The following is a 26,121-nucleotide window of genomic DNA, read 5'->3' on the forward strand; positions in this document are numbered from 1 at the left end:
AGTTCCCCAGCAACAGTGCCATAAACTTGTTGACATAAAATGAATTCTAATCTTCTTTCTTGATCTTATGTCATACAAAGCATGGATGAATGATGGCTTTATTTTCTTTATGCGATACTACTTCTAGATAAGTGTTATTAATGAATGTTCTTGTTGTATGCTGTGCGTTGTCACAAGTTTCCTTGCGTTGGAACCAAGTATAATTCCACCGCCTCTCGGTGTGATCCGAGGTCGAACACAGGGATTGTTTTAGGTTAATTGCGTTACAATTGTGATATATGCGACCGGGGGTTTTTCAATTTAATAAAAGTGAGGTTTGTACATGCGATAAAGTAAATTGTGTAGTAACGTAAAGATAAGCAATAAAAATGCGATAATAAAGTAAATTGCGATAAAAGTAACATGCGATAAAATAAACCTAAGCTATGCTGATACAAGATACAGGTTACATGATACAAGATATCGAGGTTGAGACTGACTATGAAAATTATATAAAGGTCGTGTTATGCGGTGGCAAGGCTTATGTGCGAAGCAGAAAGAGAAAGGATAATTAATATAAACATTGCAAGTTCCTTAATTGCGTTAAAGATATAAGTACGATTCCGCTTTCCCTTGGCATACACCTCTCGGTGATCGGTCGCATTTCCCACATCTCTGTGGTGAAACAGGGACGAACATAGTGAACGCAAGGTTGCTTCCATCTCTGGAAGTACTTCTTGCTTTAGTTAATGCATTCTTCTATCCTTCTCTCAACAAATCAGAATGGCATCTTCACTTCTACTCTCACAGGTGAAGATGCCATCTAGCATGCTTTAGCTAAACATCCTTATTTCTTTAGCACAAATTAAATTACTTTCTTAATTCATATTAATTACCAAGGGATTAAGAAAACATCGTGGAGAAAGCGATTGATGGAGGAACGGAAATAGACAGAAATGTGGAAATGAAAATGATCACGACAATTAATTATAAAATCAAGCGTCTGATTCATGGTTGTGAATGATTTAGACTAAGAAGATGAAGTACAATTGATGAAAAAGAGTTAGAAACAGATATAGAAGAGTGTCTTTAATACAGATCTGGATGGAGAAATCGTTTGCCGGTGTATGGAGTGAATGGAAGGATGGGCTTCCCTCTCAGGCTTACTCAACCTGTAGAGTTGATCTAGGTACAGAGCTTCACGGCGGGGATTTAGAATGATTCTGCCTTGAGACTCACCTCTCGGCCTTGTCTTTTTTCTTCCCGGATCTTCTCCGATTAGCACTTAGATCAGCCTCTCTCTCAATAGCCTCGTATCAATTATCCCCCGTATCAAGTATATCTTTCAATGAATTCTCTGAGGGTATTTATAGATGAATGCTCTGAATCTCTGCTATGTGGCCACTTTATTGTTATGGAAATTCCGGAAATGGTGGAATAAATATTCCTTCTGTTATGCAATCAATCCGTCGAAAATGCACAACGGTTAGTTGTACACGTATCAAAATCCTCCGCGATTGCATTGCTCATTTGCATCTTTCGATCGTGTGCCCACATGCGGTGTTGTTTTTTATTACCACATGCGGTTGAAGTTGCGTTGATCGCAAAGCTCTTGATCGATTGTCGCATGCGCCGTCATTGCGTTGATCGTCTATTCATTCCCGAATGATTGGCACAATGCAACGTAGATGCGTTAATCTTTTTCTCTTGTGCCATGAACGCATACGGTGACTTGATTTCCTGCAAAACAGACTTGAAATATTCTTTTCTACCATCGCAATGGTGTCAGTGGGTGTATTGACGACAATTTATAATTCTTGCATTTTTTTATCTAATTTCTATACAATTGACGCAGTTTTTCTCTCTTTTGGCCGCAATATCTAAATAAAGCAGCATAAATACTTGTATTTCTACAAGTTATCAATTATCTCCCACTTGCTTATCGTCTACACGAATCGTTGTCCTCCGTCCTCTACCAAACTTACCAAAGCCTACCCTTTGGGTTTTCACTCCGAGAATACCCGAGGTTCATTAGTGGTGGTGTTGTCCTCGCTGCAGTGTTCGTGTTCGTATTGATTTGCTGTTGCAGTCGACGTTCTCGCCGGGGGTTGGTAAAGCTGTTGGAGGGATCTGCTACTTGGGGTTCAGAAGTTCGAAGAGAGTCTTCCCTGTTATTTATTGTGTTCTGAGCATGCCGATAATTAGATTTATGTGCATAACTGTTAGTGTTGAATGTATATCTTTTGTGTTTTGGTCACTGTGAAATCGGAACGATCTGAACACGCTCATGGAACTCTCGATATGAGATCCTTCAGTCCGTTCGTGTGGCAGAGGAATAGTGATTAATTCGGTTTAAAGAGTTTAACCAATTAATTGCAAATCGTTGGAGCTCATGATCTGTAGGTCCAAAGGTCCCTTTACTAGCTCGTAAATTGGATTAGTAAATTGAGTAAATTGATCAGATTTGAAATTAGGGTTTAGAATTTGAAATGTTCAAATTCAATTAGGGTTTCTATTAATTATATTTGATACAGTTGAAACGTTTAATTTTATCGTAATTAAACAAAGTTAAAGAGTTTAAAATATTTAAATATTGATTTAAATATTAGATGAGGTGTAATATTATATTTAATATTTGATATTAAATTTAATTATCCCTCTATCATTTGTCTGCTGGACCTTGCTCTGAGCCTTTCTGATCCTATATGACGAGAATGAAATTCCCCCATACCTTCTACAATCGACTCTTTTCCTTTTGTCAAATCGCGTACAAGTTCGTTCTTGACTTCTTTGCCATGTTGATTTTCTTGTTGGTCAATCACCTTGAGCAACCGTGCTACATCCTATCCTATCTCATCCATATTGGCTTTCAATTCGTCATATTTGTCCTTCACATGCTGGTCTTCTGGCCAAGGCCGAAGAGCCTTTTCCTTCCAAACTCGCTGATGGTGGCATTCTTGGTCCGACTCATCTTCGCCGAAATTTATGTTCATGCATCTTTGACTCATTTAAAAAGATTTTCTAGGATTGTTTTTTAGTATTCTTCCCTACAAATGGTGTCAACTGTTGATGTCAAATTTTTACCAAGTGAGCATATTTGATCTCCATGGGGCAACAATGGTAAATTTATTACTTTAGAGAAAAGAGCTCGCCTGCAAACAAAGCGAAACCTAAATACCGGTGTGGTAGCGTAAGCCACAACCACTTCGATGTTTAAGTCAGAAGGTTCGAAGAAGAAGAGAGAATTTGATACTGATTTTAGAACTTACTTGTTGTTTACCTTTTTCTCTGTCTTATTTATAAGTTTTGACCCTTCTCCTATTTCTTATTTGATTAGGGTTTCGATTGGGCTTCTTGTTTAAGGAATTCCCTTTAGGTCGAGGTCAACCCGTCCAACATTCTTACCTACCACTTTTAGGGTTTCATCCCTTTTTTACCAAACTTATGTTGGGGCCAGACAACCTTGGGTTGCTGCCGAGGTTGACCAAGCCCATCTCTCTTTTGGTCTTATTCTTCTCCTCTTCAAATGTTGTATGTTGACCATTCTATCCCTGATTCCAGAATCCACCCACAAACATTAGTCATTATGCCTTTCAATTTTTACGCGTCCGTCGTCACATCAATTTTCATTCTATTTTCATGAATTCCAAAGTTTGGAGAAGCATAGTTAAAATTTATTCCAAAAGTTGGTATGATTTAACTGAAAAAAGGAAAAAAAAGTTACATTTCTTATCGATATTGTATTAAATTTCTACAAATATGTCCACATTTTTTAAATGAATTTCAACATTGACATAAGAGATGGATCAATACAATAAAAGGTCAATATCAAACTTTCAAATAATTTCGTTGAAGTTTTTATTTTCATCAACGTCGACATTTTCGTATAAAAAAACAAAGGAGGGAATTACTTATAAAAGAAGAGAGGTATGTCTGCGTCTGTTGGAAAGTTGGAATCGAGAGAGACTGAAGAGAAGAAAGACTCTCTCCATTAACGGTATTTTCGACGACTCCTAAGAAAATGGCGGGACCTCTTCCACAAATCGCCATTAACGGATTCTTCTCCAACTGCTTTCTCCATAGCTTCCCCTTCGTTCCTCCTCCTCTCTCTCTCTCTCTCTCTCCCTGTAATTTTCGCTTCAACAATATTTCTCTGTATAACCCCATCCCCATCTCCATTTCCATCTCCTTCCCCCTCTCCTCCCATGGGACGGACTTGCATGACCTAATCCACCGCCCTTTTCATCTCCTTCGCCTCCCATGGGAAGCTGCGTTTCCGTGCAAGCCAGATCAGCCGGATCCTTCTCCAAGAGGACCAGAGACGTCAGGCCCCTTCCCGATCATGCCCTAATCGAATCTGTCCGCAAGTCCTCTGTTCGTCATGCCGCTTCCATTCTCTCCAATGAATCTACTGGCGACAACATTTTCGAGAAATATCGCTTTGGGAAGGAGCTTGGCCGGGGGGAGTTTGGGATCACGCATCAGTGCTTTGAGATCGAAACTGGCGAGACCTTTGCGTGTAAGACTATTTCGAAGAGCAAGTTGAGATCTGAGATCAATGTCGAGGATGTTCGTAGAGAGGTTGCTATTATGAGAAATTTGCCTAAGCATCCTAATATTGTTACCTTCAAGGAGGCTTTTGAGGATAATGAAGCGGTTTATTTTGTTATGGAGCTTTGTGAGGGCGGTGAACTCTTTGATAGGATTGTCTCTAAAGGCCATTACACTGAACGTGCGGCGGCTGACGTTACCAAGACCATTATTGAGATTTGCAAGGTATATGACTTGAATTACACTGGAATTTTGTTTTGTATGGTTTATAATTGCTTGCTGATTTCTTCAAAATGGTATTATTTGCATTCGTTTGAGGCCATTTCTGTCTCATGTTTGTTATGGAAATATTGGTTAAATTTGGTAATTCTAGCATCTGAATTTGGTAGAAGTACTACGACCTATTGGCCTAATTGGGTTTGTTGGAATGAACATTGGGGAAGTTGTCCTTGAAAATGGCGTTTCTTCATGCGATCAATTTTCTTGAGAAATTTTAGACCTTGTGCGCGAAAGATTGATGGTGTCATTACTTTAAGCGTTTTCTTGTTCTGTCTCAGGTATGCCATGAAAATGGAGTAATCCATAGGGATTTGAAACCTGAGAACTTCTTGTTCGCAGATGAAAGTGAAAACTCTCAACTGAAGGCAATTGATTTTGGTCTTTCCATATTTTTCGAACCTGGTATACTTACAGTTTTCTTTAGTACTCGGTCATATTTCTGACTGCATGAATCAAATTTCTCCTCTCATCTCAACTTCCTCGATCTCTTCTGGTAGATCAGAGATTCAGTGAAATTGTTGGAAGTCCATATTACATGGCACCAGAGGTCTTAAGACGCAGCTATGGACCTGAAATTGATGTTTGGAGCGCTGGGGTTATTCTCTACATCTTACTTTGCGGAGTTCCTCCTTTCTGGGCAGGTGAGTCTCTTCGTGAGTGGCATCTTGTAGGTTGTTTATTTCTTAGGAGATTGTCTTAAGTCTTACTTTTAGTCTCAACTTCATACTCGTTTATTTTGGTTCCTAAATATTCTATTTGAAAATCTTGAAAACCTCAACTTTCAAATGTTTTATTTTAATCCCTAAGCTTGTCAAGAAAAGAAAAATATTTTAATCCTTACTGTTAACTTTTTTATGAATTATTTAACAAGAATATAAATGCATTTGAAAATCTGGTGTCTGACGGACTGCATCTGTTTTAAAACATTTCAGAATTTTATTGATTAAAATATGTGCTTATGTCAAGTTACATAGAATTTTATTCATTAAAATATGTGCTTATATCAACTAGCTATTAAATAATTTATTGAAAAGGCAATGACAATGATTAAAATGGTCTTTCATGTAAATTTTAGGATTACAACAAATGTTAGAAATTTGATTTAAACATAAGAAAATCAAGTGGCTTAGCAATTTTTTCAGGCATGTTAATGTTGTATTGGGATTTATAACTAGTGCAGAATCTGAGGAAGGCATTGCACATGCTATTGTTCGGGGTGATATAGATTTTGAGAGGGACCCTTGGCCAAAGGTTTCTAAGGAAGCAAAAGAACTTGTGATTGGGATGCTTGATCCAAATCCTTATAGTCGGATGACTGTTGAAGAAGTACTTGGTATGGACTCTTATTCCCAATCTATTTCAATTATATCCTTCTTTGCATTTTTTTTCCTCCAAATCTTGAGCAGAGTATCAGTAGGTCTTAAATAAAGCTCATTAGAAAGGATCGGAAATGCAGATTACAGGCCGTGAGCCATTGAAGGGTGGTTGGATTTTGTAACAATATATAAGAATTGAAAAAGGAAATAGAAAAGTAATTTGGAATCAAAATAATGAACAAGGTTGAACTTTTGTCTTCCAGCATTCCTGAATCCTGATTACTTTGTCCGTGAGAATTGTACATTGATAGTGGAATGCTGAGTAGTTATAGAAAAAGTAGAGAAGGGAGGAAGAGTGACATAAAATTTCTTTTAATGTGGCTCAGTTTCCTCAAACCAACAACCATATAATAAGTATTGACTGGCGCAAAAGTGGCAAACTGACTCCTTTCTTTGAATATCGCAATTTCTTATTGTCTCTCTTCTTTAGTGAGTGGATCTTCACATAAGCCCTCCTTGTATATAAACACACCAAGAACTCCCTTTCTCTGATGGATCGCAGCTTTGAAATCTTCTTTTTTCCAATGATATGAGACTAAACCACTCTAGAATTATAACTGTTCTCACAAAAATATAACTCTCCAAGGATAATCTCAATAAATATAAATAAACGAGTGAACAATTGACCTTCTCTGGTTAAGCTTGAATCCCATGAAGCGCCACAACACCTTATGTTTTGTTTATAGGGCTAAAAACAGCGAGTTTTCTTGTAGCTCCTGATAATACATGTCTTTAATATTTTAGCTGGCAACTTGGTTTTCATAGATTTCATCAATTAGATTGGGCTTTTCCTTGCTGAAAAGTTGACAGATAAAAATTGCAAGCTTATTTTCAAATTAAAAACAAAATTAGCACATCTCTTTCAGAAAGAATGCAATTACACCACGTGGGTCACCATTGACATTGATCTCCAAGAATGTTTAGAAACAATTTGAAGATTGTCTTCAAACTCAGTTCATTAATTTTTTAGGTAATCAAAGATTTAATTGATTATAAAATCAATCGATCAAATAATAATTAAAAAACTGAGAGTTTATTTGATACCAATATACTTTTTTATTATTGATTAGCCTCCTTTTAAGGGGAAAAGTACTAGAAATAAATTAATTTTTCAAATAGATATTTTGGTCCAAGTAAATGGCCCACCCGAAGTAAAGTCTTTGAGGTAGGTTTTGGCATTTTTATGATTGGATGATACTGTTTTTTGTGGAAATTGGTTCTTCCAGCTGTGTTGGATGTTCTCTCACCAGATCTGAATATTTTTATGTTGGGTTGGGATGCTTGTTTATTTAGTTGATTTTGTGGCTTGTTTCAATTTTTTATTTTTTATTTATTATTATTATTATTATTTTATTTATTTATTTATTTATTTTGTGTCGTTTGGATTTTGGCATTTTAGGAAGTTTGATTTTGATTGTTTTAGTTGTTGATTTCTGAGTGGTTTATTGATTGGTTTCCATGTATTATTCTAACTAGATCGTGAGTAGGTGCTAATTTCCACCACTTACAAGTCTTGAGTATTTAAGATTGAAACGGACTCGGCATGTATGATGATGAAAATGACTTTTTTCCATATTATTATACAAAATTTTATAGCATCTATATGTTTATAAGTAGGCAACAAGTAAAGAAATTGGTCTGTTCGTGCTGAGATAGATGGTTTGCACAAGCTGGAGCTGAAGCATAATTTACTGTTTGTCTCATTCTCGCTTAACGTTTTCACCATGTGATTCTGTTTCTTTCAGTAAACATAGAGCTCATGCAGAACTTAGAAATAAAGAGATGAGATTAAAACGTAAATCATAAATTTAGTTATCTGATCATGTTTTTTTATTACATGAAGAACATCCTTGGATACAAAACAAAAACCAGGCTCGTAATGTCTCCCTGGGAGAAAATGTCGGCATAAGGATAAAGCAATTCACTTTGATGAATAAGTTCAAGAAGAAAGTACTTAGGGTAAGTTTGTGAACGTACTCACTTACTTGAACATACATTATTCAGTTAAATTCCCTCTTCAACAACTTGTCAGTTGATGATGAATATCCTTGTCTGGGTCCAGGTTGTGGCTGACCACTTGTCAGACGAGCAAATGGATGGGATCAGACGAATGTTCCATATGATGGACACTGACAAAAATGGAGATTTGACTTTTGAAGAGTTGAAGAATGGTTTGCATATGATTGGACATGCTCTTCCCGATCCTGATGTGCGGATGTTGATGGATGCTGTAAGTTTCTTCCCAATCTAAACTTCTCTGCCATAATTTTATTGGATGGATACTCTGAGAGAAACCACTCTGTATACCTTTACCCTCTTCCTTTCCTTCACTTGCTTGCATTAAATAATGCGAGGACAAGCTTCTTATTTATACCGAAAAGATTGTTGGATTCTTGAAAAAAATCTATATATTTTTTCTAGACTTTTTCAGTCCAAGAATCTTAGATAGTTTTATTGAGTCTAACCAAATCTAAAAAAATTCTTGAGTTCCTCGGACGTCCAAAAATCATTATTCAAGTACAGGATAGGATATTTTGATTAAATTGAGATATTTGTTTATCACCTTCTTGATATTTCTAGAAAAATTGGTGTTTTGTGTATTTTAACGCTTTCAACAATGCACTATGGTTTTTACTTTCTGTAAAAATATTCATTGGGTTCGTAATAGATTAGATATCAATGCTTCCACATGCTTTGGATCCTCATTTGTTGGGACCCTTGGTTCTACAGATTAAAATAAGAAGATTGAGCATTTATACTAACCCTTTTTTATAATTGATAAATGAAGAACTGCGGTAAACAATGCATTATATAAACCCAATATCTGAGGTCAAAATTATCATTCTACTATTCTAACGAGGCTGTTTCTCCATGAATAAGGCGGACATGGATGGAAATGGAACACTGAGCTGCGAGGAGTTTGCGACAATGTCCATTCATCTCAGAAAGATGAGCACTGATGAGCTTCTGGCTCAAGCTTTCAGTTTCTTTGACAAGGACCAAAATGGGTACATTGAATATGATGAATTGAGAGAAGCTTTAATGGATGACAGTGAGAAGGTGATCCAAGATATCCTTTCTGATGTTGACTCAGATAAGGTATCTATCTCTAGAATGCCTATTCTTCACACAATGAGTAATAATCTAGTAGGATTGCTAGCTTATTAATTTTAAAAAATTTTATAATGTCAAGGGTTACATAATTTCTCTTTTAAAATCATTTCATAATTATTTTCAAAAGCCGTCTCAAACTTACAGCCTGGTTGGATTGATTAGAAAAAAAAAAATGCTTTTCAAAAGAGTCATTTTTATTTAAACTCTCAAGGTGATAATATACCTTGAAAGTATTTCAAAAGCTATTTTGAGTGGTTGACAAACACTTCAATTTTGCCCAAAATGACTTAGTTTTAAAATTAAACACTTGGAAAGTTAAAACCAAGCACATCTTTAACTCTCAGTACTCATTTTATTTGACTTTGTTGGCTGGTAGGACGGTCGAATCAGTTACAACGAGTTCAAGGCAATGTTAACGACAGGGATGGATTGGAAAATGTCTTCTCGGCAGTACTCGAGGGCAATGCTTCATGCACTTAGCCTCAAATTGTTCAAAGACAAATCAGTGGCAGTGCAAAACTAGATAGTTTCTGGGTTCAACTCGGAATCGTCAGTACAGAAATGAAAGAAATGGATTGAATGTGTACCCTCAATTTTCCTCTATTTTATAGTCTTTTTTCGGTTAAAGTAATTATTGTTTCAATTCCTGTTCGTTCAGCCCATTTTAAGAAGAGAGAGGGGGAGATAGAGAGAGGGAGTGGAGGAAAAAAGAAAAGAAGAGGGATAAATGCGCATAATATAAATTTAAATTTAGTGCTTGGAAATTCGTTTTCTGAGATTTGTATGTAATCCATCTTCAGAGTCTTCTATAAATGCAGTTAAAACGTCTTATTTCAGAGCCTCACCTCAAGGACATTTTGTTTATTCAAAATGATCTCTTAAGAAAACTTCATTACCTTAGGTCCAAGGTCCACAAAAGCATATGGGAGTTACACTTTTCATTTATATCACACTGGAGAATTAAGGAGTGATTAGAGGATGTATATATGACCACTTCTATGGACTTGCAAAGGTGCAAAGAGTGGGAGTAAAGGGCCTTTTCTCACCTGCATTATTGTTGTAGTTTGGTTGGATGAGCTTGGGTTTGGGCAATGGCGCTCGTGCAAAAAAAAAAAAAAAAAAATCTTTTTGTTTTATCTTTTTTTTAGACCATAAAACCCTTAAACCGTTGAAACTTAATCATATTAAAATAAAAATATTTACGGTTTTAATTGTGCCATTATCTAGATCTGGAATTAATTTTCCAACCATTTTTTGTCGGTCATCTTCTCTATTACTTTACAAAAACCAAAAGTTACAGATCTGAAAAATAATGATTATTCATTCTTTCTTCTTCCTCTTGAATTTGAGCAAAGGATCTTCTCTCAATTTGATTTCAAGCCTCCGTCTAACGAGTGCACATCTAACGGTGGGTATTATGTTAACCTTGGGAGCAACTGATAAGAACGATTTGCACCACGGTCATGCTGAATTTGCTTTGAAGGCAATAGCTTCCACTGTTCAATGAATAGGTTCTGGATCTTTCAATGAAGCAAATCAGTACCAATGTCGACCAAAATGAGAAAAATTCTTCTAAATCTATTGGATATGGAGTCACTCAATGGAGCTAATTATGGTCAGTGGTCCTAGAAGTTGTTGATCTTCTTTGAGCAGATGGAGGTAGATTACATTCTCACCATGGATAACCCTAACAAATCCAAGATGTTATTGCCATGACTGATTTGACGTCTTCCAAGGATAACAAAACTATTCATGGCCATCTATTCAACCATATAACAGATTCTTTATTTGATTTGTTCGTCGTCCAAAATTCTACAAAAGTTATGTGGAATACCTTGGAATTCATATATGGAGGCGATGATGCAGGTAGAGGAAAATATGTAGTCAGTAATGGCTATATTTCCAGATGTTAGACGACAAATCGATGATGAAGCAGGTTCACGAGTATGAAAATTTAGTGGCCAATGTACTGTCTGAAGGCGTGAAGATGTGCCAGATTCTTCAAGCAAAAATTTTCACCATCTTGGAGTGACTACATAACCACTTGAAGCACAAAAAGAAAGATATGACGCCGCAAGAGCTGATTAGTCACATGCACACTAAAGAAGCGAACAGGCAAAAGGATAAGTTGAATTCTTTATCGATTAACTCAATTAATGCTAACCTTGTTAAATCTTTAAATGTGAAAGACAAGTTCAAAAACAAAAGGAATTCTGAATTAAACGGTATCATTCATGCCGTATTCACCTCAACAAAATGGCATAACAGAACGGAAAAATAGAAGTTTAAAACAAATGATGAATACCATGTTATTAAGTTGGATTATCCGATAACATTTGGGGGGAAGCTGTGCTTTCTGCCTGTTTTATTCTTGATAGGGTTTCTCACAAAAAACTATAAGACTCTCTACGAGATGTGGAAGTGTTACCCACCTAACTTGGATTACTTGAGAGTGTAGGGGTGCTTAACCAAGGTAGCATATCTAGAATTCAAGAAACCCACAGTAGAATCTAAAACTTTTGACTGTGTTTTCATCGGTTGTGCAAATAATAGTACTGCATATAGGTTTATGTGTTTAAGTGATAATTCACTTTGTGAATATAGAGATGCTGTATTTTTAGCATGTTTTACCCATGATTAAAACCGGTGATAAATTAGTAGATAATTCACTCAATAATCAAACTATTAGTACTTTAAGTATCGATTAAATGCCTAAACTCCCTCTTTCTAGCCCTAATAACACACTTGAATTAAAGCCTAGAAGAAGTAAAAGACAAAGAGTTAGTAAGGATTTTGGACCTAATGTTCTAACTACCTTTCTAGTTGAAAATTCAGATAAAGTAGACAATCAATTTGCTTGCATGTACTTAATAAATGAGGATCCACAAACCTATCAAGATGCTTTAAGCTTAGTAGATTCTAGTTTTTGGAAAGAGACAATCAAGAGTGAGTTAGATTCCTTAATTATGAATCAAATATGGGAATTAGTGGAACTATCTAAAGGAAATAAACCCATTAGGTGCAAATGGATCTTTAAGAAGAAAATGAGACTAGATACAATAGATAAGTTTAAGGATAGACTAGTGGTTGTAGGATATACACAAAACAAGGTAGGACTATTTTGATACTTACTCACCTATGACTAAAATAGCCATTATTGGAGCTTTAATAGCCTATGTTGCAGTTCGTGGCTTTCTAATACACCATATGGATGTAAAGACAACATTCCTCAATGAAGACTTGGACGAGAAAACATACATGACACAACCTAAAGGTTTTATTGATGTTTGGTCAAAAAATAAGGTCTATAAACTTACTAAATCTTTTTATTGTCTAAAACAAGCTCCTAAACAACGATATAAAAAAATTTAACAACAATTTGGTAAACAATGGTTTTAAAGTAAACTGTTTTGACACATGTGTTTACTCAAAGTCGTTTGGAGCTGATTGTGTGATTATATGTTTGTATGTTGATGATATGTTGATCTTTGGTAAAAACATAGATATAATTAACGATACCAAGTTATTTCTATCCTCACAATTTGAAATGAAAGACTTAGATGAGGCAAACGTGATACTTGATGTTAAGATTTAAAAAAAAATAATAATAAAATAAAAAATGGTTTCTCTCTATGTCAATCACACTATATTGAAAAATTACCAAAGAGATTCAACAGCTTTGATGTTACACCTGTAAGAACACCTTATGATCCTAGAATAAGTCTTAACAAGAATAAGGGTGAAAGCATCACTCAATCTGAATATGCATATAATCGGCAGTATTATGTTTTCAATGAGCTATAGAAGACCCGATGTTGCATATGCTATAAGCAGATTGAGTAGACATACTCATAACCCTAATAAAGTGTTGGGAATGTCCTAGAACTCGCAGTTCGTGTTAAACATTCTATTTTATCAATAATAATGACTTGTTGATTTTGCATCTTATTATGAAAATCCAATAAATGCATCCTTGGCTATAGTCTGAATGTTGTAACTTTATGTAGTGACATAAACAGGATCAAGTTGACAGTATATAGCCTAAATGGTCTAATAAGTATATGGATGAAATTGGGTATCTCATCCTGGTAACACTATTGGATGCGGCCCATTCTGTAGTTGTTACAAGAAGTTGTAAGGTGCTACAAACGATGTGATCCACAAATCGTTCATGTTGAGACATAAGAGTGGAGGCATCCTATGTAATGAGTTTGCATATAGACTGCACCACGAAAATAGTCACTTTTCTTTATAATGACCGTTTACTGCTAAAACTGACTATTTCATTTATTATATAACCTAGGTTAACTCGATCTTAATCCTGAGCTAGCTATGAACTCCTATTTGTTCGGGATTATCCTTTGATCTGCAAACGGTGAGAGTAGTTCAACAACACTGCTCAATAAGCTTACCATTTTGGGGATAAGACTGGATGAATAGCTGGGGACATAGCCTTGCAAGATGGAATTCACTCCTACCCTATTTAGGGTTAGCAGATAGGTTGTTCTCTTAAGTACTGACTCCAGGTCTTGAACAATCGAAACCCTACCTTCTCATGATAGAGAAAGGATTTGATTCATAGAGATTATGAATCAGAATTGTTCATTAGAGGATCAGTAGGAACTTAAGGAACAAGATGTAGTCACATGGGTAAAACGGTATTTTTGACCTAGCTGTGATTACGAACAACCTGTGAAGGATCGACTTACTGATTATGGTTATTAAGTGGACATAATATATCTACAATGAGGGGAGTTCAACTATGGGCTATAGTGGAGTGTCCCATTAGTTAACGAATGGGGGTTAGATCGGACTAATAAGTTTAGCCGATTAATCTCGAATCGTTAGAGCCCATGATTTGTAGGTCCGCGAGGTCCCCCTACTAGCTCGTAAATGGATAAGCTTTAGAGTAGCTTGAGAAATTAATTTGAAACGTTCAAATTAAACGGAACAAGAGAATAAATATTTAAATATGATTTAAATATATAAAGATGATTATTGTGCAAAAATTAATTTAATATTTGATATTAAATTAATTTATGAAATTAATTTAAGAAAATCAAATTTTGAATTAAAATGATTTAAAATCATTTTTTGTTTTAAGAAGAAAATGAAAATTCGTTTGCATGGTTCACAAAATGGAAAAAGAGTTTTCTCCATTATCATCATCTTTATGCTCACACAAAATGCATTATCTTCTCTACTTTGATTTTCCAAGCATGAACTGAAACCATGCACTCCATCTCTTTACATGTTCATCTATTATACATAAAGAAGAGTGGAGTTGTTGGAAGAAAAAAAAGATAATACAGAATTTCGAGAGAAATTTTTCTGAAGAAGAAGTTGTCTTCTTCAGTCGGGTTCCTATGAGTTTTTTCTAGTTTCTTCACATCTTCAAGTTGTTCTTGAGTCCTACAACTCTACCTAAAGCTCCAAGAGCATAGTAGGGAAGACTTTGAGGTGGTTCATGTTGATAACAAGTGAAGACAGCAGCTGAACAGACGTTTTCTTGGAGAGCATCAAAGGTATGTTCTGAAAAACTTTTTGAGAAGAGCATGCTTTAGTTTTTGCTAAAATTAGTGAATTAGAAAGCTTATGGATCCTTGATACTTCCGTTGCATATTGTTTTACTCTTTCATAAAGATCATTAAACAGCACTTCGTCATTTGCTAAGGTACCTCAGAGGTACAATGGATTTTTGTCTACATTTCAACAATTTTCCTGCAGTGTTAGAAAGATTTAGTGATGCAAACTGGGTGACCAATAAAGATGAAATAAGTTCCACTAGTGGATAGTATTTATACTATGTAAGGGTGTTATTTCATGGAAATCAGCTAAACAAACATGTATAGCACGATCCACCTTAGAGTTGAAGCTAGAAAAGAAGCAGAGTGGCTAAAACGTCTATTAGAAGACATGTCACTGTAGGGGGCCTTTGTACCAATATCTCTACATTGTGACTCATAAGTTGCCATAGGTATTGCTGAGAACAGTGTATATAATGGAAAAAGAAGACATATTCGCCTGAGATATAGAGTTGTGAAACAATTGTTGAAGGAAAGAATGATCTCTTTGGAGTATGTACGGTCTGAGAAGAATTTAACATATCCTCTCACTAAAGGCCTGACAAAGAGAGTAATCCTAGAATCTTTAACTAGTATGGGACTCAAACCTTTAGTGTGATCTATAGCCCTTTATTTTGAGTGGTCTATTGCGATAGACTTGATGGATAATTTGTGAGTGATCCATAGCCCTTTATGTTGGGTGGTCTATTGCACTAGACTTGATGGATAATCTGTAAAGTCTTCATAGCTCAGTTTTGAGTGGTCTATTGCAATAGACTTGATGAAACATCTAATGTGAAAATAAAAGTGCAGGTTGCCTTCTATGAAAGAGTTTGAGGGTCTCTTTCTGGAGCTTTCACGACGACTCAAAGTTTTATGTGAATATCCCAAATAGAATATGATGCATTATTTTATCATGGAATCAAGAGAGAAATCAAAAGGATTGAAACGTGTTGTGGGGATTTCAACCATAATTCCAAAAAGTTTAAGAGGTAATTCACTTTGATGAATGTAGTTGTTGCCCTACTTCACTATGTATTAATTCTAATCACAAGATATTGATGCTTAAATTTACCATCATTCCATTGCTCATAATCACTTCCATCTTTCTTTAATTTTCTAATACTTGTAGGTCATTCTTGAGGATTATTGGAAATGACCGACATATACCTTAGACCCAAGGCCCACAAAAGGATATGGGAGTTGCACTTTTCACTTGTACCATATTGGAGAATTAAAGAGTGATTAGAGGGTGTATATGTGTGTGTGTGTGTGTATATATATATGACCACTTCTAGGGACTTGCAAAAGTGGAAAGAGTGGGAGCAAAGGGTCTTTTCCCATATGTGCATCGCCACAGTTCGTCTTGTTGGACGGTCGGGCTCAGGCTTGGGCAACCATGCTTGCATGACAAAAATGAATGTTTTTATTTCTTTTTGTTTTTATCTTTTTTTAGACCATAAAAACCTTAAATGATTGAAAATTAATTGTATTAAAATAAAAATGTTTAAGATTTTAATTGTGCCATTATTCAGATTTAGGATTAATTTTCCAAATGTTTTTTGTCCGTTGGTCTTCTTCTCATTTGCTTTTACAAAAACTAGAAGTTACGGATCTGAAAAATATAAATTATTCATTATTTCTTCATCCTCTTGATTCTGAGCAAACGATCTTCTCTCAATTTGATTCCAACCTTCCATCCGACGAGCGCATGCCTGACGATGGGTGTTTTGTTAACCTTAGAAAACAACCGAAAAGAACGATTTTTATGCTTTGTTGTCAAATCTGTAGGATTTTGTGCTTGACAAAGATTAGGAAGAATAACCATAAGAACCTAAAGAAATAACCAAAAAAAAAAAATTGTTGCAATAGTAGAAACAGCAAGCTTAGCGGATGAGTATGAAATGTCAAGACCACTTAGGCCATCAATAATTGAACCTCTAGAGCATGAACTGAATCCATTACTGTCGCGTTTAAAATATGTGTATCTAGGTCAAGATAATGTGATGTCCTAAACTCGTAGTTCGTAAATATTGTTAACATATTCTATTTATCAATAAAAATATTGTTGAATATTTTATACAATAAATGGTTGTCAATATTGCATTCTTTTAAGAAAATCCAATAAACAAGTCCATGACTATAATATGAATACTTTTACTTTATGTGACAACATAAAAGAGGATCAAGTTTTAGTATATAGCCAAAATGATTTATAAGTATATGGATGAGATTGGGTACCTCATCCTGGTGACACTGAGATAATTGGTCGTGTTATTCTCTTCAATCGTGCGTTAGTGGGAGTAGCCACATTTGGTTATGGTAACTGATGAATAAAATGAAAATTGGTTTCATTTTGCAAAGGGTTCGAAAATTCGCAATCGGTGTGAAAACATAAACGATCGCCTAGCTTGAGAGTCTATACGATAATGTCTCATCGTCTAAACGATCGCACGGCTTTCACTAAACGATCGCTCAGCTTTCCTAAACAATCCCATAGCGTGCCACATTTTCTAAACGATCGTATACATTTTACTAGACGATCGCTTAGTAAAACCATCATGATTGTGTAGCTCTGTCTAAACGATAAGCATCCCTGTTATACGATAGCCATTACTCTCCCACTTACTTATTGTCTACACGATCTGTCTTTCCTCCTACCTCTACCAAATTCACCAAAGACCACACTTTGGATTCTCACTCCGAGAACACCAAGGGCTCTAACTGGTGGTGTTTTCCTCACTGCTTTCTTGTTGGTGACTATTCGTGTTGCTGTCGTTTGTGTAAACGATCGTGCTGTCGAAGCCGACTCATTTGCTAGGCGATAGAGTTCGTGTAGAGGTTCTTCTGCTGCTTTGAGTTTGATGTTTAAAGAGAGTCTTCAACTGGTATGAGAACTAATTCCTTATGTTTTATTTATCAAAGCATGTTGTTAATTAGTGTTAATTTGAATAACTATCTGTTAGAATGTATGTGTTGTATTTTTGTCACAATGAAATCGGAAAGATCTGAATATGCTCATGGACGCTCTTCGTTAAGAGTTCCTTCAATTGGTATCAGAGCCAGGTTTTGATATTCCAATTTCATTGTTGCAACGAATCACATATACGTTCTTGGTGGGTGCATGTCTGTTCTATTTAATTGTTAAATTGTTGTGGATATGCAAATTAATGGATGTTTTTCGAGGATGTCAGCCTCGATTTGATTTAATTCTTTTACATTTTCGATTGATTTTAAAGATCCCTGTGTTTTTGGCATTATTAATCGTTATCGAGTCTGTAATTCAAAGTCTGTTTGATTCTTGAGTCGCTCGTGAAGAAGATCGGAGCAAGGGTTGCAGTTCTTCGAGGAAAGGAGACGATCAAGGGTTGATCGGATCGTGTAGACGATGGGGTAAGCGGCTGAGTATCGGGTCGTATAGACGATGAGATGTTCATGTATCGTTTAAAGCACGCGCGCACTAAACGATCGTTTAGCTCAGCAAGCTTCATCACTTAATAACTAACTAAATGATCGCTTAGCAATGCATGGTAAATCATTTACCTTTCACCTCATTAAACGATCGCCTAGACGATCAGGCTTCGCAGCCTCGTTGTCGTCTAAGCGTTCGTTTAGCTTATGCACCTATCGTCTTGTGCTCGTTGGGCGATCGTTTACCTTCGGCGTTTATTAAACAATGGAGTCCTCCTGGTAGGCCAAGACTCGGTTTGCCTGTGAACCGATAGATAGGGTTATTTCATTCCGGTTTTTTTTGTAAAGGCTCATCCCAGTCCATTAATCCTTGGTTTATTACATGTGATGTATGTTTTTTATATGTCATATGGTATGCACATATAGTAAATCCCACCTTAGGTTATGCATTGGTCATGCATCATCTCTTTATTGTAAATGTTATAATTTAGAGAAACATGATTTAATTATGTAAGAGCATGCTCATGCATCATATAATATAAGAGTTATTTTATGCATGCATAAAAAGCATTGACATCCATCATCTTTATATTATAATTGTTATAGTATAAGGGTGAATGGAAAGCATGTTTTGCTTGGTTCTTACGCATATATATAAAAGTTATGTATAGTAATGACCGGACATTACATGAAGCATGACACATAGGTTACTTTATAAATGTTATAAACACCTTGTTGTGCACAATGGTTTTTTAGTTGTTTATTTTAAAAGTTAAAGAGAAATTAGAACTTAAAGAAATAAAAAAACACATGCATGCTCACATAGGTTTAATTCATGGTTTTAAAATATTTAAAACTTGGATCACATAGACCTAAGATCAAGGTTCTAATATGATTAGCAACCCTAAGGCTTTAATCTTTTACTCAGTTTAATAGGATTAAATTGACTAATAAAAGGTTAAAGTGTAGCAAATCTATCTATAAGAGACCTTTTGTCTAAGGCGGGTTCTGTCTAGGCTGGGGTATTTAAGTTGACTGAAACGTAACAGCCCTACCTGTGAACTTACCTAGAAAGGTGAATTAGATAGATTTGATGCATGCATGAAAGTTAAGAAAAGTCCATTAAAGTGTTTAAATGTGACTACTTGAACTTGTTCATATTTCATAGACAAACGTTGTTTATGAGCAGAGTTTTACAAAGACAACTTAGACTAAAATCAATAGCCGGATTGTCTAGGTTAATGAACCCCTAGGTAGAACATTCAGTGGGAGGTACTTGGGACATAAGATGCTTCACTTAAACCTTTCACGTTTCTCCCAAATAGTCCACACCGTGAGATCTACCCTCGGCCTCGAGGCACTTTTGGCGTGTCCCCCTAACGGATGGTGTTTCTATAGGTCAATATCAAGGTGGATGGAGAGAGTGTTCATAGTAAGTAGGAGCGGGAAGTGCGACAGCATATCCCTCGGTGGGTTGAATAAAGTTATTGCGCATCGCCTCGAGGCACCCTGGGAGTGTCCCCCTAAAGGATGACAGTTTTGCGCGTTTCTTTATTTGATCTCCTATAAGAGGATAGGTAACTTAGTCTCTTGTCCTAATCTACTTATTCCCTACGATGGGCTCATTAGGGCGGGACTCTGGCATTGAAAGCGAGGGGTCACACTTACGTGGAATTGTTAAATGTTAACAGTTCTGGACCGAAAATGGTGGCTGTTAGGTTTAGTTCCAAGAGTTGGTTCTGCCTAATGGTTGAGAATGTCTCATCCTAATGAAGGGGCATCTGATCACCCCACCAGTGACGTTTGTCCTGCCTCACTGAAGCATCATTGCAAAATAGAAGTCTTTACTTAGGGTACTTGAAACTGTTTTGCAAAACTAATTAGTTAAAAGTGGTTTAGCAAAATCTAATAAAGTTTTGTTCATATTTTCAGCAGCAACTTTTCAAAATAGCAATAGCCACGTTAGCTTTTGGTTAGCACCAAAAAATTAATTGGCAACAAATTTTCGACATGGAAACACATGATCACGACGATCCTAATCATCAAGGATCTCATGTTCGCTCTTACAGAGATCGTCTTCCTATTCTAGCTCCAAATGTCACTCGAAATGTTCAGGAGGCATATGAGCGATGGACACGAGAAAATGAGAAGGCCCGAGCCTACATCTTGGCAATTTTTTTTGAAGTCTTGGCCAAGAAACATGAGCCTATGGCCTCGGCGCATGAGATCATAGAGTCTCTGCAGGGAATGTTTGGACAATCGTCTGAACAGCTTATGAATGAGGCTTTTAAGTACATATTCAACTCCAAAATAGAAGAAGGCACTGATAACTAGTAGAAATACAAGTTATTTATGCCACCTTATCTAGATATTGCGGCCAAAAGTTAGTAATTATGCACCAATTGTATGAAAATTAGCCTAGTATTGCAATGCGATTACACCCACTAACACTAAAAAGATGGAAGACAAGCCAAACTTTACTCTGTTTTGTAGGAGACCAAGACACCGCTTACGCTCAAGGCTCACGAGAAACTAATCAACGCATCTCTGTCACATTACGCCCGTCAATCCATAATGAAGAGACGATTATAGCAATGACGACGCAATGCGACAGTCAATCCAAGAGCTGTGCTTCAACCGCATGTGGTAATAAAAACAAACACCGCACACAAACCTATGATCGAAAGATGTAGCTGAGCAACACAAGAGCGGAGGATTGAGACACGTGTACAACTAACAGTTGTGCAGAATTGACAGTCTGACTGCATAACAAAAGGAATAATATCCCTGCATCTTTAAAATTTCCATAACAATAACTGGGGACCACAAGGTCAAAGTCAAAGATCCTCACCTATAAATACCCCATAGATTTCAAAGAAAACTTATGCTACTGGATACGAGGCTAATTGCTGCTAAAGTGTTGAGAGAAAAGGCTGAGCTGGGTGCTTAACTAAAGAAATCCGGGAAGAAGACAAGATAAGGCCGAGAGGTGAATCTCAAATCCAATCTGTCATACACCCGATCGGAAGCTCTGTGCAAAGATCCCTGCTACCGGTAGAGCAAGCCTGAGAGGGAAGCTCTTCCTACCATCAAATTCATCCTATCTGGTAAGTAGATCTCCATTAAATCTGTGCTAAGACATTGGCACTTGATTGTATCTGTTCTATCTCTCTTACATTGTGTATTTCATGTTTTCTTTATCTCTTCATTCACACACCATGTATCAAACTCTTAGTAGAAATATTAAATGTTTCAATAGATTCCGTTTACCATTTTCTGTCTATTTCCATTCACCCATCCATCACTTTCTTCATGATGTCTCTTAACCCCCTGACAAGCAATATGAATCACTAAGAACTTAATCTGTATTAAAGATATAAAATACATTTAGCTAAAGCATGCTAGACGGCATCTTCACCTGTGAGAGCAGAAGTGAAGATGTCATTCTGATTTATCGAGAGAAGGTCAGAAGAATGCGTTAACTAAAGCGAGTAGTACTTCTAGACATGGAAGCAACCTTGCGTTCATTACGTTAGTCTCTATTTCACCACAGACATGTTGGAGCGCGGCCGATCACTGAGAGATGTATGCCAAAAGAAGGGCAGAACAGTATTTGTACCTTCAATCCAATTAAAAACTTGCGTTGTTTGTATTATTTGTCTTTCTCTTTCTATTCTATTCATAAGACTTGTCGCCTCATCCCATGTCCTTGCATAACTTTCACAACCAGCCTTAATCCCAGCATCTTGTACATGAAGTCTGTATCTTGCAACATCTAGCTTAGGTTTACTGTATTTTTATGTTTTTATCGCATCTTTACTGCTTTCCTTTATTTTATCGCAATTTATATACCTGTACAAACTCATTTTTAAAGATTGAAAACCTGGTCGCATATATCATGAACATATCGCAATAACCTAAACCATTCCTCGTATTTGACCTCGGATCACACCGAGAAACTTGCGGTGAAATTATACTTGGTTCCATCGTAAGGAAACTTGTGACAACGCATGGCATACTAAAGGAATGTCCATAATTAACGCAAAACTAGAAGTAGTATCTCATCATTGTGAGCAATTTATATCATCAATCCAAACCCGCCGTTACAAGTTCATGGCGCCGTTGCCGGGGACTGGTTAACGGTTTATTATTTGAGTGTGTTTTGGTATTTTGCAGGACAGATCTCATTGTACTGGCTGTTCAACAGGGAGAAAGGCCTGACGGTTTATGAGTATTGGTGTTGAACCGAAATTTGTAGCTGACCTTGAGATTGACCGAACTTTCCACGCAAGGGTACGTCAGAAAAGAATTCGGCGAAAGAAGGCAGCCAGCATGGCGGACAATAATGATAACGTGATGCCAGTGGTAAACCAAGGGGTTATTTGACCGGATCAGGATCCTGTCTTCCTAACGACCGATCACAACATCCCAACACGTAATTATGCAGCACCTAACCTGTATGATTTTTCGCCTAGAATCACAAGGCCAACTGTGGAGGAGAATGCACGTTTTGAGATCAAGCCAGTCATGTTACAAATGATTCAAAACGCCGGGCAGTTTGGGGGTCTTCAAGGTGAAGACCCACATGCCCACCTGACCAGTTTTGTCGAGATGTCTGGCAATTTCTCCCTACCTAGCGTCACCCCATAAAATATAAGATTGTATCTGTTCCATTACACCTTGAGGGACGAGGCTAAGAGGTGGGCTTATACACTGGAGCCCAACGAGATCACTTCATGGGAGTAGTTCGTGCAACGGTTCATGAAGAAGTTCTTCCCATCTTCCATCAACGTAAGAAGACAAAAGGATGTGTTGAACTTTGAACAGAAGGAGAATGAGAACCTGAGCACCGCCTGGGTGCGATTCAGAAGATTGGTGAAAAATTGCCCGCATATCGGGATTCCCGATTGCGTCTTGATGGAAACATTCTACAATGGCCTGAAAAGACCAACGCAGGCTGTTGCTGATACCTCCGCTGCAGGAGGTTTTATGGACAAGACATACACAGAGGCCAAAGTCATCCTCGACCACATCTCGTGAAATATGGATGACTGGATAGATGATGGATATAGAGGCCGAGGTGCCGACAGAAGAAAAACTGAAACAACCATTGTCCCTGCGAAGACAATGACCATGTTGGCCACACAGATGGCCACGGTGATCTCGATCCTCCAATCAATGGCAATTAATCAAGAAGCCATTGCTCCACAATCAGCGCAACCCGCTGTGCCGGCTCAAGTGGCCGCAATCAGTTGCGTCAACTGTGGAGGGACTCACGGAGCTGATGGATGCCCATTGAATCTTCAGCAAGTGTATGCTATCCAAAATAACCCCTTTAACAACACCTACAATCTGGGCTGGAGGAACCATCCTAACTTCGGTTGGAGTGGCAATCCCAACCTAGAGGGGCCAATGAACCATCAAGGGGGCAGTAGAGGAAATCCTCCATTTCACCACAATCAGAAGCAATCAAGACAGCATAACCAACAACCATCATCATCATCTAACACCTCTAGAGGCTCGCTAGAGATGCTACTGAAGCAATATATGGATAAGAATGATGCAGTGATGCAAGCACAAGCGTCCTCTATAAGGAATCTGGAGATCCAAGTGGGCCAGCTGGCCTCTGAGCTAAGAAGTTGAACACCTGGAACATTGCCCAACAATTCAGAAGCCCTAGAATCTACAGGGAAGAAGCAATGTCCTTAAAGACATTGAGCAGGCAAGCCTGACCGCCTGCGGAGATGTGGATTGCGATCACCAAAGACAACGCAATTTTCGGTCCATATCTCAATACTATGTTTAAAACTGCTTTATTGAATTTTTGTCTCTTTAAATTCTGAATTCTATCTTAAATGCTTCATTTAATTCAAATTTTGACTTTATGAATTTATTTCTCCATTTACTTCTGTGCATTTAATTTGGTCCATTCACTAACTTTTTGTAATCAGTGCGTGTGCTTTAAATTGTGAATGATTGAGTAATAAAGGAAAAGGTATCGCCGCAAGTCTCAGCACTTGCGCTAATAAAAAATGTAAAATAAAAAGAATAAAACAATTAATAACAAGAAAGCAAGACGACAATGGACGCATATCAAACCAACTAGGAATGCCTTGCATTCACCTAACTCAACTGTGTTGAGTTGAGGGGTGTGTTGCGCTCGCATGTGTCCTTTGCCCATCCTTAGCCAAATGCACTATGTTGAGGTAACCTCCAGAAATGCGTTGGCTAAGGGGTGTGTTGCGGGGATATATGCACTGTTGCTCGTCGTCTGCAAATATACAGTTGTGTTAGTGAACACAATGCGTTATGCTTTATCATGCGTCCATTTAAATAAAATATTAAAGAAAAAGTCGTTTAGCAATGTGGGAAGAAGTCAGATCGATTCGTATCCCCAAGCAATTATGACTTGGCAGACGAAAGGACGCTTTATTTGAAAATCCATAAATGAGGGAGGTGTAACGACGTGCCTGTTGAGCTGCTCGAGGCCAGTTGCCGTGAAAATCGCGTGGGCCCCACCACGGCCCAACCTATAAATATAGCCTTCCCCTTTGTTGGAAATCCTTTACCCTACGTTGGAAAACTCAGAAACCCTAGCGTTTTTCATTCTAAATCGTTATTTCTCCCCAGAAACTCGAATTCTCATCAGACCTTTCCAAACTCGATTCCATGGCTGACCAAACCCCAAACCAATCTGCTTCACCTTCCACCCCTAACTAAGCAGCCATGCGAGAGGCAGCATTCCTAGCTGCCAGTCGCCGGCTTGCTGCCCAAGCCCCCACTATATCCAGACTCGCTGGAAGAACCCGGAGAAACCCTTTGGCCGTTAGGCCTTCTGTGTTCAAAAGAGAAGGAAGCACCAAGAGCATGCCTACACCTTCCGTCTCCACTGAAAGCAAAAAGAAGAGATGAGATGATACGGAGGTGTTTGGCAACATCCTCAGTACTTTGGAGCAAGGAGGTGGACTGCCCGAGGTAGGGGAACCAACCACTGCCTACGGAGGAGGAGGTGGCGGTAGTGGCAGATGAAACAGTAAAGGATGGAATAATGGTGGTGGAAGAAGAGGTGGTTGAAGAAGAAGAAAAGGAGAATGATGTCCTGGTCCCGGAGACTCAGGAGGCAACTTTCATTGCAGAAAATTATGAAGAACCTCCAAGAAGAGAAGACGAGGAACTTGCGATCAAGGAAAGAGAAAAATAAGAGATCGCAATCGAGGAGACCAGGGAAGCGGAGGTTGCATTGGTGACCCCTGAAGGAAAGAGAAGAGGCTGAAAAGGAAGATAAGAAGAAGCCAGCAGAGGCCAAGAAGGAAGATAAGAAGAGAGAGAAGCATCCAGCAGAGGCTGAGAAGAAAGATAAGAAGAAGAAGAGCAAAGGAAAGAAGGCTGGAGAGGCGGAGTCTTCAAGTCATCACAAGGCAAGAAAGAACAAAGAGCAAAAGAATGATGATGAAGATGAAGAAGCCAAGAAGAAAAGGAAGAAGAAGGAGAAAAAGAAGAGAAAATTATGCCGACAGGAGAAGAGGCGCCTAAGAAAAGAGAAAAAGGCAAGGCAGAGGGCTGCGAGCCTTGAGAAGGATGGAGAATCAATCTTCGTAAAGGAGGATAGGGGAGAAATGGCGCAGCTGTTGGAACCGCTGCAACCGGTAGCAACACAATTGGTACTATAGATGAAGGAGAATAAATAGAGGGAACCCCCCTAATGCGGCGACGCAGGGAGAATGCGCTGCAAGGGTCCAATATCGACCCTCAAAGTTTTATTTTAGCTTTGGAAGAGAGGAGAGAAAAAGAAAAGAAGAAGAAGAGAAACAAGAAAAGATGGAGAGGGGAAAGCTCATCCACGCAGA

At 37.6% G+C, this 26,121-nt stretch overlaps 1 protein-coding gene across 1 annotated transcript; it reads left to right on the forward strand.

The window, feature by feature from the left end:
• The first annotated feature begins 3,908 nt into the window (after positions 1-3,908).
• LOC120069372 (calcium-dependent protein kinase 24) lies at positions 3,909-10,135 on the forward strand. The gene is made up of 8 exons (XM_039021117.2): positions 3,909-4,755; positions 5,088-5,211; positions 5,307-5,450; positions 5,990-6,142; positions 8,029-8,144; positions 8,248-8,415; positions 9,066-9,284; positions 9,676-10,135. Exons 1-8 carry the CDS (start codon positions 4,240-4,242, stop codon positions 9,820-9,822), a joined length of 1,587 nt encoding a protein of 528 aa, XP_038877045.1. The 5' UTR covers positions 3,909-4,239; the 3' UTR covers positions 9,823-10,135.
• The last annotated feature ends 15,986 nt before the right edge of the window (positions 10,136-26,121 follow it).

This window comes from Benincasa hispida, chromosome 1 (genome assembly GCF_027475165.1).
Source record: "Benincasa hispida cultivar pf3 chromosome 1, pf3_genome.v1.1, whole genome shotgun sequence".
NCBI lineage: Eukaryota > Viridiplantae > Streptophyta > Magnoliopsida > Cucurbitales > Cucurbitaceae > Benincasa > Benincasa hispida.

Coding starts and splice junctions, on each gene's coding strand:
- LOC120069372 (XM_039021117.2), top strand. CDS start 4,240: ATGGGAAGCTGCGTTTCCGTGCAAGCCAGATCAGCCGGATCCTTCTCC. Junction 5,451..5,989: donor AGTTCCTCCTTTCTGGGCAG/GTGAGTCTCTTC, acceptor TAACTAGTGCAG/AATCTGAGGAAGGCATTGCA. Junction 6,143..8,028: donor GACTGTTGAAGAAGTACTTG/GTATGGACTCTT, acceptor TATTACATGAAG/AACATCCTTGGATACAAAAC.